The sequence below is a fragment of the Sylvia atricapilla genome, chromosome 9 (assembly GCF_009819655.1).
Source record: "Sylvia atricapilla isolate bSylAtr1 chromosome 9, bSylAtr1.pri, whole genome shotgun sequence".
Classification (NCBI taxonomy): Eukaryota; Metazoa; Chordata; class Aves; order Passeriformes; family Sylviidae; genus Sylvia; species Sylvia atricapilla.
In genome coordinates, this window is record NC_089148.1 from 24,384,276 (window position 1) to 24,397,324 (window position 13,049).

The following is a 13,049-nucleotide window of genomic DNA, read 5'->3' on the forward strand; positions in this document are numbered from 1 at the left end:
AATCATTATGCACATGCTAGTTATAATAATTTACTGTCCATACCAAATCTTTATAAGCATTGTAATTAAATATAAAATGCACATTAGAATTATAATGAGTAATTAGGGCAACAGAACTAATGTGCCTAAAAGTCCCAAAGCTCATTACAATGTTGGGAGAGGAAAGCTGCTGGAGCTGGGGTGGGCACATTCCCTGGGCCTGGTTTAGCTCTTCCTTTAAACTCTTGGAAGAAAAAATGGGAAGATTTGGGATGGGGATTGAGTTCAACAGGGTTTCGGGGTTTTTTTTTGAGCAGGACTTCAGGAGTAAATTTGGGGTTCCATTTGGAGGTGTTGGGGAGCTCAGAACCAAGGACTGGTTTGGGTTGGCAGAGACCCTGAATCCCCTCCCATCCCACCCCTGCTGTGGGAGGTGTGGATTTTATTTTATTTTATTTTATTTTATTTTATTTTATTTTATTTTATTTTATTTTTTGTTTGAGTATTTTTAGAGTGTTTTTATTATTTAGAGTATTTTTGTTTGGATTTAGATGCTTATTAATTTTTATTTATATTGCATTAATAATTAATTAGCATTTAATTTTTTATTTTATGCATTTATCTTTTATTTATATTTATTTCTATTACATTGTAAATATTTTTGTTTTGTTACATTATTAATCACCACAATAAATAATTTATATTTATTTTACATTAATTATAAATATTATTTATATTATATATTTAATTAGCTAAATGGGGAGTTTTGTACTACTTTTAGTTAATAAATTAAAAATGGAGACATATTTTTTAATAAAGTTTTTTAGGATAAATTGCTTAATTAAGAAATGACATTTACTTTTTTTTTGCTTTTAACTTAATAACTAATTACTTGTGGTTTGTAATGTGGACTTTTTTATTTAATTACAAAATACTATTTAGATTTACAAAGACGAAGGTAAAAAAGAAGGACTAGCTTTTGCTTTAAAACTTTTATTTTGTTTTTTTTTTATATATACTATATTTTAAAGGGTTTTTTACGACGTGATAGTACATACTTTTATTTAAATTACACACTTATAATCCTAATTTTATCACTCAATTTTGAAGCCTTTTCCACGGGCTCAGGTCAGTGCAGTGTTTGCTGGGGGTCAGTGCCTGTGAGCACAGAAAGGATGGAATTCCCAGTGCCCAGGGCTCCAGCAGGAGGGACCCCAGTGTCCAGCCTCTGGCTGGGGTCGGGTTTTTATCTCCTTTTCTTCTGTCAGAGCCGGGGTTAAATGCTCAAGAGACGCCGTTTGGATGTTTATTAATTCAGATGTTTTTTAATCCCTGTCTATGGTAGACTCTCACAGGCTGTGGGTTCTGCCTAACAAAGTACAAAATGGCTCCATCTCTGTCTCTTTCCAAGGCTTTTTAAGCACAAACTGTCCATTTAAGAAATGACACCTAAATTATTTTTACTTTTAACCCAGTAACCAACCACCCCTGGCCCACAATGGGGATTTTTCTACCCAATTACAAAACCCCACCCAGACCCGTGGAGGAGAAGGTGAAAAAGGAACACAGCCTATGCCCTAAATCCTCCATCTTGCTTTATATCTATATTACTGTATTCTAAACCCTTAAACTCTGAGTTTCCCACCCTGTGCTGTCACACACTTCTATTTAACCCCACACCCACAGTCCCATGGCTGTCACTCAATTTTGGAGCCTTTCCCACGGCCTCAAGTCACTGCAGTGTTTGTTTGGGGGTCAGCACAGAAAGGATGGAATTCCCAGTGCCCAGGGCTCCAGCAGGGTGGCACTGCCTGAGTCCTGTGTGGTGACACTGTGAGGTGACACCGAGCCCTTGGGGACACCTGGCATCACCCCCAGGATGTGCCCAGCTCTCCTCCCTGCCGCACCTCTGCCCAGACCCCTCCTCAGGGATCCATAAATCTGTATTTTTGGGGTAATAAAGGTGAATTTGGGCTCAGGGCTGGCTGTCCCTGCCGTGTCCCATGGGGGACAGACGTGCAGGACATCGGGGACACTCTTGTGATGCTGCAGCTCCCAGCACCCACCCCAAAACCTTTCCCAGCAAGGCACTTAGAGGAAATTGCTATTAAATGGGTTCCTGTAACTCATTTCCAAGGCAGAAATTCGGTATTTCTTTGAAGTGCCCTGCTCTGCAGGGAGGGACCACGGGAGGAGATGGAGCCACCGTGGGGAGAAAAACCTCCGGATCTGAGTCACAGGAGCCAGTGCTGCTGACAGATAATCACATTTCCCCTCCATCATTTCATTTAACCGTTGTTTAGGAGACCCAGAAATGACAAATACGCTTTGAATTATTGGTTTTACAGCGCGGGTTTCTTGTTAACATCCTCGCTGGGTTTTACTGCGGCGACTCGTTCCGGTGATGATCTGTCGGGATAACCCTGCCCTGGGAGCTGAGGGGGGGCTGTCACCCCTTCCCTCCTCCTGCAGCCCATCCTGGCCTTGCTGGGCCAGCCTTCCTCCCTCCTGCCCTCGGGATCCTGGAGCCCAGGGCTGATTTCCCTGCTGGATTTTTACTGTTGTTTCTGACACACCCTCACAGGCAGAGGCTGCTCAGTGGGACCTCTTGTCCCCCCAGGTTCTGCTGCTTTTCGTTGTTTGTGCTTTATTCTCACACAGCTTCAAGAAAACAATGGGTATTGTTAGAATTTTTCTATTTTGTTTATGTATTTCTCCTCTGGGAGGAGAAAGGTGATGGATGGTGATGTTCACCAACGAGGCCGAAGAGGTGGCTCCTGTGCAGCCAATCTTTGGTCCTCTTCTCAAAGTGTTTATAAGATGGAGTCAGAGAAATAAGGATCAGAACTTTCCTGCTGACCTTTCTGCTGCCTCCTTGTTCTTCTGTGTCCCTGACAGCGACAACCCTCTTCCCACACAGCTCCCGAGGAGCTGGAATCTCACTTCTCCTGCTCCTCCCTCCAGCCTCAGCTTCCTTTTAACCGGATTTCTCCCACTTGTGGGTCTGTTCCCGTTCCAGAGCAGCAGGTCTGGGCTATGGGATTTCACCTGGACCTGCTCAGTCTCCCAGGGCTGATGGATTTTTTTTGGCTCTCTGATCAGTGCTCCATGTAGCAGTGTGTGTTTTTGGAGTGCAGCTCCAGCCTTTCTAAACCCCAGTCAACCTCTCCGGAGAGAAACTGCTTGGGAAGTGTTCAGGCAGCAATCCAGCTCACACAGCCACACGCGTTACAGGCTGGCTCAGCAGAGGGGCAGAAGGCTCCCAGCCCCAGAACAATTCCCAGCAAACGTTTATTCCATGTGCTGAAGGTGAATCTGGAACCAAAGAGAGGAAACATGTGTTTTTTCTTAGTTATGTAGGGTCTGAGGCTCGTGAGGGGTACCAGGGGCAGGAGGCAACTGACCATAGGGAAGAGAGAACAGGACACCAAACCCCACAGCCACTGGGGAAACAGGGAAAGGGGATGCCATGGGGTGGGTGATGGACCTGCAAAACCTCCAGAGAACATTGCACAATGTCTGCAAAGATCCATGGGAAGAAACCTTTTTACACCTGGAGTATCTTTAATCTTCCCTTTTCCAGGGAAGGGCAGTTGGAAATTCCTTCAGTGGTACAAGGGACTCCACACTCCTGGAGCACAGCTGCATCCCAGTTTGTCTTCAGACAAAAAGCCGTAATTTTATGATTTAGTTCATAATTTAACCTGACAGTGATGAATCCAAGGGATGGTGGCTCCAATAATCTCCGCTCTGTGTTTCCATGCCTGGATCAACCAGGGATTTCCTGGAGCAGGGAACATTGATTTCAATTCTTGTTCTGAACAAACAGAAGCTGAAATCCTCCTCGGAGGGAGATCTGAGAGAATTTCCTCCTCAGAAGCTTTCCACTGGTTTCCAGGCCAGCAGCAGAGCCCGGAATTCTCCTTTGGAGCTGGGATGCAGCTGGCATCCCCTCAGCTGCCTGAGGAGCAGCAGTGAGCTGCAGCTTTTCATGCACCAGTTCTTCCCCAAACACATTGTCAGGGATGTTCCACTTCTGTGTAAGGAACTGGCAGCCAACCAAAACCAAACCATCCCCAAAAGCCCCAAAGCACCGAGGGAAAGGCAAGCAGCAAGGTGATGATTCTCAAAACCACGAGTGACTCAGGCCTTTGCTCATCCCTTATTTGCCCTTCCAGTGGTGGCAACTTTCCCACAGCCTGAGGGGAGGAGTGAGGATGTTCCACGTGTCCCTCTTGTTTTTACGGAGTGACAAAAGCAACCTCTATTTATTTTTACACGGATTGTGGGGATGTGGTCATGCAAATCGCTTCTACATTTGTTATCCCCTCCAAACGTTAATGGTATTGGGTGGAAGCTGAAGCATTCACAGGCTGGTTTGTTGTGATCTTTGTGTGAGGAAGCTGGAGGCAGAGTTTGGCGGTCTGTGAGTCTCATTTTGGGGAGGATGGGGGTGATGGAAGAGGGAGAAGGCTCTGCTTTAACCCCAGGTGAAGCTCCCTCAGACAGCGTTGTTACAACCAGGAATTGTGCCAAGTGCTGAGGTGTCTTTGCTGTTCCTGGCCAGACTGAATCCCCAGGAGATTCCTGCTGGGAAGGAGGGGACGTGGCTGTCACTGCTCTGCGCTGCTGCCCCAGCAGGGTGGGCTCACAAAACACTGTCACCTGTGTCAGAAAGAGGAGTTGGTCACTCAGACTCCTTCCAGGGACTGCCAAAAGCTGGATTTACAGAAAGCATTGTTACCTGTGTCACAGAGTGGGGTTTGGTCACTTAAACTCCTTCCAAGGAGTGGCAAAATCTGGGTTTACAAAAGCATTGTCACCTGTGTCACAGAGTGAGGTTTGGTCACTCAAACACCTTCCACGGAATGGCAAAAGCAGGATTTACAAAAAACACTTTCACCTGTGTCACAAAGTGAGGTTTGGTGACCCAAACTCCATCCAGGGACTGCCAAAAGCAGGATTTACAGAAAATATTCTCACCTGTGTCACAAAGTGAGGTTTGGTGACCCAAACTCCTTCCAGGGACTGCCAAAAGCAGGATTTACAGAAAATATTGTCGCCTGTGTCACAAAGTGAGGTTTGGTGACCCAAACTCCTTCCAGGGACTGCCAAAAGCTGGGTTTGCCGTGGCTCTGTGGGAATGAGGCTTTGCAGAGCTGGTGCCAGGGGCTGCTGGGCACTGCCCAGGGTAAAGCTCTCCAAGGAAAATCCCATCAGAAGGGCTGGGGATGGCTCACAGGGGAGCCAGGAGTGCAAAAGGCAGTGCAGAGGATGGGGGATGCAGAGATAAAGCTGCATGAGGGTTTAGCAGCTCTCAATCGTTGAGTGTTTAAGGTTTACACAGCAATCTGATGGGGTTTACTGGAATTACAGCAGTGCTTAACTACAGATTTGAGATAGCTGCGCCCATCCCATCATAATCCATTCACAGCCAGGTGAAACTAGGTGTGCACCCGTTTCCAGGGGTGGAAATATCCCCAATCCTCCGTGGTTCATTCCTAGCCAACCCCACTTCACAAGAGGGGTGTGAGGAAATGTGGGGCTCACTCAGCACTGCTGCTTTGGGGCTGGGACATGCTCCCTGTGGCCACCCCCAAATCTCCATCCTGGCCATGACCCAAGGCAGCAGCTCCCGGGCTTCCTTCCCAGCTTTTCTGCGAGCTCCTGGCAGGCTCAGGCTGGGCTGGGCTGGCCCAGGGACGCTGCAGCACCCAGGGGTGCAGCTCCTGAGGAGCTCCTGGGCCAGCTCTGAGCTGGGGGAGCAGCACCAGAGCAAGGCAGGCAGAGCTCCAAGTGCCCATAAACACCTTAAAGCGACATCTGGAGAGCTGCTCGGGAAAAAAAAATAAACAGATTTTTATTTATAAGTGATGTGGTTTGGGTTTTTACGGCGTTTTGATGATGCACATAAATTATTGTTTAAAAACCAGGGAACGTAAAAAGTTCCAGGAGGAGGCTGTTGTTGCCTTTGATATTCTCTTTCCTGAGGAATTTGCTGTGTTTTATTTTCAGCTGGCAACTGGAAACCCTGACAATTGCTTTTCATCTTTACTTGTGTCTGGAGTTCTACGCTCAAAAAGTTTATGACTATTCACAGTGTTTGCTATTTAAAAAGACAAAATGCACTTTTACTGGAACAACTCCACGTGCAGTGTGATGACAGGGAAAGTCACTGTTTTCTCTGGTGTTTGTTTGGAGGTTTATTCCTTTGTTCTGAGATGTCAGAGGCCACCTGAGCTGTGGGTCTGGGGCTGTTTGCAGCTGATCCAGGACATGAGAGGTGCTGGCCCTGGGGACCCCGCGGTGACAGGGGCTCCTGGGAGCCCCTCAGTGCCCCAGGGCTGGGAGTTCAGGACCGAAACACTGAGAGATAATTAAACGAGTTGGGTTTTGTTGGGTCACTGCTGGAAAAAGCAGCGTTTCCAGGACTGGAGTGCTCTCCCTTCCCATCTCAGCCGGGTTTCCACACCAGCAGGACCCGCAGCATGGGGCCACTTTCCCTCTGCTGGAGCTTGAGGAGCAGAACTGGAGGAAACCTTCAGGCTGGAGGAAAGCCCTCAGCAGCAGGAGGGGCAGCAGCGTGGGGTGCACCTGCCTGTCCAGATGCCAATGTCCGTCTCACGGTTCTTATTTTTCAGTTGCCCCCACAATTCAGGAACTTAAATCCAGCGGTGTGGTGCTTGGAGGGAACGGCCTGATCCGGTGCGAAGGTGCAGGAGTGCCTGCCCCGCTCTTTGAGTGGTTCAAAGGAGAGAGGAAGTAAGTAGCCACTGCTCTGCCCACCCCTCGTGTGCCAGGGCTGCTGCCAGGGGCCCAGCCCAGCATTTCCCCAGCTCTGGGAGCTGCCCCAAGCCTCCTGTGCTGTCACAGGGAAGATGGTGAATGTGCTGCAGGAATTCCAGCCTTTAGCACTGAGAACCTGCCAAAAGGATTCTGGTGTAATTTGTCTTCCTCGGCTTTGAGAGCAGGGCTGTGGGCTGGTGTGAGTGGTGCCCTGCAGCCAAGGGGCTCAGGGGAGCGCTGGACCCTAAAACCTGACCCTGGGCTTTGTGTGCAGCGCTCTGCCCTTGGGGGTCATGGGGGCTGTGGGACAGCAGCAGCCTTGCAGGGTCACCTTTATTCCAAAGGCAGCTCCCTGAGCAGGGAGGTGGTTTTCTCTTGGACACGACACTCTGGTTTGCAGCTCTGGGCTAGTGCAGGAGTCGTTTCTCTTGTGCTCACACGCTGGTGCAAAAGCTGCTGGATATTGTCCCTTGGAGCTGGGGAGCTTCGGGAATTTCCCAGCTTCCAAGTGCTGGGTTTTTTCAGCTCGAACATCCCATTAAACCTGGGAGCTGGCAGGAGAATATTAATGACCCTCTTCCACAGAGAGCCATCTGTCAGCTCCTTGCTCAGCTGCTCCCCTCCTGCAGCACGAGCTGCTGTCCTCCCTCTCTGCTGAGCCCCTGCACATCGTAAAGCTCCTCCTGACCTGCTCTCTCCTGTGTGGGCCAGGCACGTTCCTCCTGTGTTGGGGAAATCCATCTGCACCCCATTTCCCTGGCTGTGCTGTGCCCATCCCAGGGGCAGCTCCAGCACAAAGACCCTTTCTGTGGGGACATTCCAGAGCAGCTTTTGGCACTCTGGGTTCCAGGAGGGCTCCCAGCATGCAGTGATGACACACTGATCACCTTCCTGCTCAAAACTCTGCCCAAACTCTCTACTGAGCACGTTCAGTGCCAGGAGAGCTGAGCAGAGCATTTCAGGACACCCATCTGTGCTTCTGCTCCTGTTTGGATTGATGTTCCACCTCAGTAGGAAAAGCTCTGGGCCCTGCTGGGCCCTGCTGGGTCCTGCTGCTCAGACTTTGGGTTCAATCTGGTGCTCCATCCTTTCAGGAGTTGGGCTCTGATGGTCCTTGGGGGCCCCTTCCAGCTCAGGGGCTGCTGTGAGCTCCTGTTGGTGCAGGGCTGCAGAGGTGCTGGGGATCTCTGAGCCCCATCCCCTGCAGGAAAGAAGAAAACACCTACAGGTGGGGCTTTTTGGGGGCTGGTTTGGATCCAGTGTCTCCCCTCTGCCCCTGGATGATGGGCAGCCAGCTCAGGGTGAGCCTTGGGCAGCTCAGGATGAGCCTTGGCTAGGACAGGATGAGCCTTGACCAGCTCAGGATGAATCCTGGTTAGCACAAGATAAACTTTGGCCAGCTCAGGGTGAACCTTGGGCACTCAGGATGAACTTTGGCCAGCTCAGGATGAATCCTGCATAGCACAGGGTGAAATTTGGCTAGTTCAGGGTGAGCCCTGGCTAGCACAGGATGAACCTTGGCCAGCCCAGGCAGTGCTCTGGTGCAGACCTGAGGAGGTCCAGCTCTGAGAGGGAGCTCACAGCAGCTCTTCCATCCCCCTGCAGATAATTCCAGCTGTATCCATGGCTGGATTCACACCCTGGGACTGACACCCCGCTGCATTCTCTGTGACACAATGGAGAGGTCCCCGCTTTGTTCAGATCCTCGTGGGCTGGGACTCCTCTAGTTCAGAAATCTGGATGGATTGTTCAGTAAATGAGCAGGGGGAGTCAGCCCTGGGATCATAACTGTGTGTGCAGTGTCTGAAACAAGGCTTTTGGGGGTGGAAACTGCATTGCTGTTACTGAGATTAATGTAAATCCAAACCCACCATTGCCAGGCTCCAGGGACCACCTCATCATGAAATAACCATTAAAGCTAAACACAGAGGCAGTAACAGACTGCTCTGAGTTAAAGTTATTGCTCTGGGAGAGCAGAGAAGGCTAATTCTGCCTAATCACTGAGTTCCCAGAGTTCTGCTCACCCACTTCCCACAGGTGCTGGTGCACAGGGCAGGGAGAGCTGGCGAAAATCAGGGGGAGAAGCTGATAGAAGAATTAATCTTAAACTCAGTCTTGACAATCTTAAAATTGTCACAGAAACAATGCTTGGATTAGAAGAGGGTTTTCAAGTTTTTCCCATTTATCCCATTTCTCCCCTCTGCCATGGCAGGGACACCTCCCACTGTCCCAGGGCTCTCCAAACCCCAGTGTCCAGCCTGGCCTGGGGCACTGCAAGGATCATCCAGGGACACTGCCAGGGATCCAGGACACTGCAGGGATCCAGGGGCTCTCCCAGGGATCCAGGGGCACTGCCAGGGGTGGGATGGGCTGTTAGAAATGTGTGTGGCTTTGAAGATGGTTGAGAAAGGATTCCCTGTGGAGAGGAGAGTGCCTTCACTGTGCCAGCTCTGATCCCACACATCTGCTCTCAGTTTGTGTTCTGGGGTCACAGAAATTAGGACTCAGACATTAAACAGCCACAGGGAGGAAGCCCAAAAGCCACCTAAATAAAACATTAATTCCCTTTTCCTCCTCAAAGCAAACAAGACTCACATTGGAACAACAGAACTCATTATCATGGCCTCATCAATTAGAGCAGAGCAGGTTGCTGAGATGAAAGCAGAGGCAGGCCCAGGGCTGGCACTGCTGGGGATGCCTGGGAAACATCCCTGGAATGACAAGGAGCTGCTTTTCCCTTTGAAAATGCCAAAAGGCAAAGGGGCAAGGAAGGTGCAGGGTGGCTGCACACAGCCCAAAATTTTGCTGCAGCCTGGGAGTGACTGGGTGAGGCCAGACGAGAAATTGTCAGTGTGAGCTCAGCCCTGAGCACTGCAGGGAGCAGGGAATTCCTGAGAAAAAACACCTGCTCCCTGCAGCTGCACAGCCTGGGCAGGATGGGGCCCAGGGCAGGATCAGAGCCTGGGCAGCTCCTGCTCTGGGAATGTGTGTGCTCGTGGATTTGAACCTGTGCCCAGCCCTGCGTGTCCCAGAACTTCCAGAACTGAGCACTCAGTGCCAGTAACCCGATTCCTAACCCTAAACCTAACCCTGACCCTGACCCTAACCCTAACACAGGGAGGGGATGTGGAGCAGAGGGAGGGGAAGGGCCCTGAGCTGCACCCTGGGCAGCCTGGGGAAGGCAGCAGACACAGCAGGCAGACACTCAATTCTTTTGAGGCAGGTGTCACCCGTGACAGGGCATGGGAACAGTAAAAATCCCAATAGTCCTTTTTTTCTTTGAAAAAGAAAGGAGTTGAGAAAAAAAATTTTCAGCTGAAATGGAGATGGTGCAGCTCAAACTCTGGTTAGGGGCCAAGGGCTAGAGCTGGTGCAAACCACAGGAACCCAGACTGGGTTGGGTTGGGAAGAACCTAAAACCCTACCCAGAGCCACCCCTGCCATGGCAGGGACACCTCCCACTGTCCCAGGCTGCTCCAGCCCCAATGTCCAGCCTGGCCTTGGGCACTGCCAGGGATCCAGGGGCAGCCCCAGCTGCTCTGGGCACCCTGTGCCAGGGAGAAGCACAAACAGGGGGTTTGGGAGTGAAGAACTCTTCAGGAATTTCCTGCAGCAGAGGCAGGAAACAGAGGCACAGCCATTGATGGGTTTGGAGGAGAACATCTGTATACAAAGGGCTGAAGGGACAAATTTCCACCTGGCACAGAAGTTTTCTCTTTCTGGACCAAAGATGACTCTCCCAAGAGCAGTGCTCACCCCAAAGCAAGCACTGCAGTCCCATTTTTATGTTTTCATGCCCAAGGGATGTGGCACAGCCTCTGCCCAGCCCTGGGCTGGAAGAGCAGAGCCCTTTCCAGCCCCACAAAGTGCCAGGGAGGAGAATTCCCGTGTGTGCAGGGAGGGATGGGAGCAGAGGCACTCCCACAACAGCGAGCACTGCTCAGTGCACGGGTGCAGTTACCAACACCTTTGCCGAGGTTTTCACACAGAACGGCAGGAGATGGCATTAACTCCCGGGATATGTGATTATATCCTTCAATACAGCAGGCAGGAATTGTGTTCTTCATCCAGAACTCTGCTCCTTGTGGGAAATGGAGGGAATTATGAGTAATAACTGTAGAGAGTGTTTAATAACACGGGTCCCCTTCTCGTCTCCTTGTTTGATCAGACATGCTTTGCCTACCACAACACCATTAAACTTGGCTCTCCTGCTTTGTCCTGGAGCCCAGCAATGCCCCTGCTGTGGCTGTGGGAGTAGCATCCAAACACCTGCATTTCTCCTGGGCACTTGGGCTGGGAAGCTCAGAGCTGGCTGACAAGAGTCCTGATTTGGCTTTTTGCTGTGCTTCATTACCTGATCCTGCCCAGGCTGCTGCATCAGCAGCGCTGCTGGAGCATTTTGTCCCTAATTGCAAGGCTCATTTGCAGCTCTAGAGCCCCACAAAGGAAACCATGGTCACAATCCTGGCTCCTGATCCTCCCCTGTGCAAGGGCACGACGAACTCCAGAGGCTGAAGAAGCCAGGCTCACAATCCCACCCAGTCACACTTCTGGCTCCTGATCCTCATCTGCCATCAGCAGAGCTGTGCAGGCACACGACAAACTCCAGATGCTGAAAAAAACCCTCTTAGGAAGACTTTCCACCAGCCCTTTCTGCGGCAGGGAGGGTATTTCAATTCCCAGGTTAAAATCGGAGCTCTGTATCCAGGAGTTTCTGTCCCTGCAGGACACGCAGGCAGGACCATCCCCTGAGCTCCCCCAGCCCCAGGGCTGCCTGTGGCCCCTCCAAAATCCAGGAATTGTGCTCAGCTCAGGCGCTGGCAGCTTGCAAAGAGCTCCCAGTGCTCCCAGGGCTGCAAAACCAGGAAAGAGCAGAGACCTACGAGAGAGAGAGAGAGAGAGAGAAATAAAAAGAAATAAACCTCGGTTGTGGTCCGTGAGTTATAGACGTTTTCTTTTTGCTTTCTAGACTGATCAATGGTCAACAAGGAATCACTATTAAAAATTATAGTACGAGATCCCTTCTTACTGTTACCAATGTGACAGAGGAGCACTTTGGCAACTATACTTGTGTCGCTGCCAACAAGCTAGGGACGACCAATGCCAGCCTGCCTCTCAACCGTAAGTAACGGGGACGTGTGGCCAGCCTCAGCGTCGGTTCTGCCACCCCTGCACCCCAGAGGAACGAGGAGCAGTGGGATTGTTCCCTGGAAACACCCTGGAAATGTCGTTGTGTCCATTGGAGGTTCTGTACCTGGTGGTGGCTGTTCTGTGCTGGGGAAGGTTTTTGGTTTTGAGAGGTTTGTTTGGGTTCTGAGAGCTGCATTTGAGTTCTGAGAACTGCATTTTGGGTCCTGAGAGCTGCATTTGTGTTCTGAGGGGTGCATTCGGGTTCTAAGAGCTGCATTTTGTGTTCTGAAGGGTGCATTTGGGTTCTGAGGGGTGCATTTTTGGGGGATCAGGGCTCTGCCAGCCAACCCCACCCTGCCATGGCGCTGTGCACAGCCACAGCTGCCTGCTCAGAGCGGCAACCACAGACCCCTGAGGGGCCACTGCAACAAAGGGCAGAGATTTCCCAGCACATTCCCAGGAATGCCCTGACCTGGACACCTGGGATGGGCCAGGGCTCTGTCCCATGAAGATTTGGGATGTCCCAGGGCTCTGTCCCGTGGAGATTTGGGATGTCTCAGGGCTCTGTCCTGTAGAGATTTGGGATGTGCCAGGGCTCTGTCCCATGGAGATTTGGGATGTGCCAGGGCTCTGTCCTGTGGAGATTTGGGATGTGCCAGGGCTCTGTCCCATGGACACCTGGGATGCCCCAGAGCCCTGTCCCACCTCGGTTTGCCCGTCCTTGGTGCAGAGAGGTGAAATCCCCAGGGCAGACAAGGAGCAGTGTCAGAGGGGCCCTGTGGGTGCCCGGTGTGGAGCTGCCCACAGAGGGTCTCCAGGGGGATCTCTGGGACGTGTCTTTAGCTGTGGCTTGGTAGAATTTCACTGCTGCTGGAGGTCCAGCCGTCCAAAGGTGTTTGTGGTGCTGCTCTGCTCTGAAACAATTTCTGAAAACAGAGACAAAACTCGGGGTGTATCCTGCATGGAAAGATATTCCTCACCGAGCGCAGAATTTCAGTTATTGCCTTCCTTCCATGAAACCTCCTCCTGAACGTTCTCCCCATGTGATGAGTGTTGTCAGGGGCTCCTAAATCCCTGCAGGAGAGATGTGACAGGCACAAAATAACAGGGAGCTGCTGCTGCCATTTATTGAATATTTGAGGGGTCATTACCAA

At 50.8% G+C, this 13,049-nt stretch overlaps 1 protein-coding gene across 2 annotated transcripts in view; it reads left to right on the forward strand.

Moving 5' to 3' along the window:
* NEGR1 (neuronal growth regulator 1) overlaps positions 1 to 13,049 on the forward strand; it is a 169,262-nt gene that overhangs the window by 117,012 nt on the left and 39,201 nt on the right. For both annotated transcript variants that reach the window (XM_066325306.1, XM_066325307.1), the window contains exons 5-6: positions 6,621 to 6,741; positions 11,735 to 11,886. In XM_066325306.1, the coding sequence (XP_066181403.1) occupies positions 6,621 to 6,741; positions 11,735 to 11,886 (273 nt within the window). The remainder of the gene's footprint in view (positions 1 to 6,620; positions 6,742 to 11,734; positions 11,887 to 13,049) is intronic.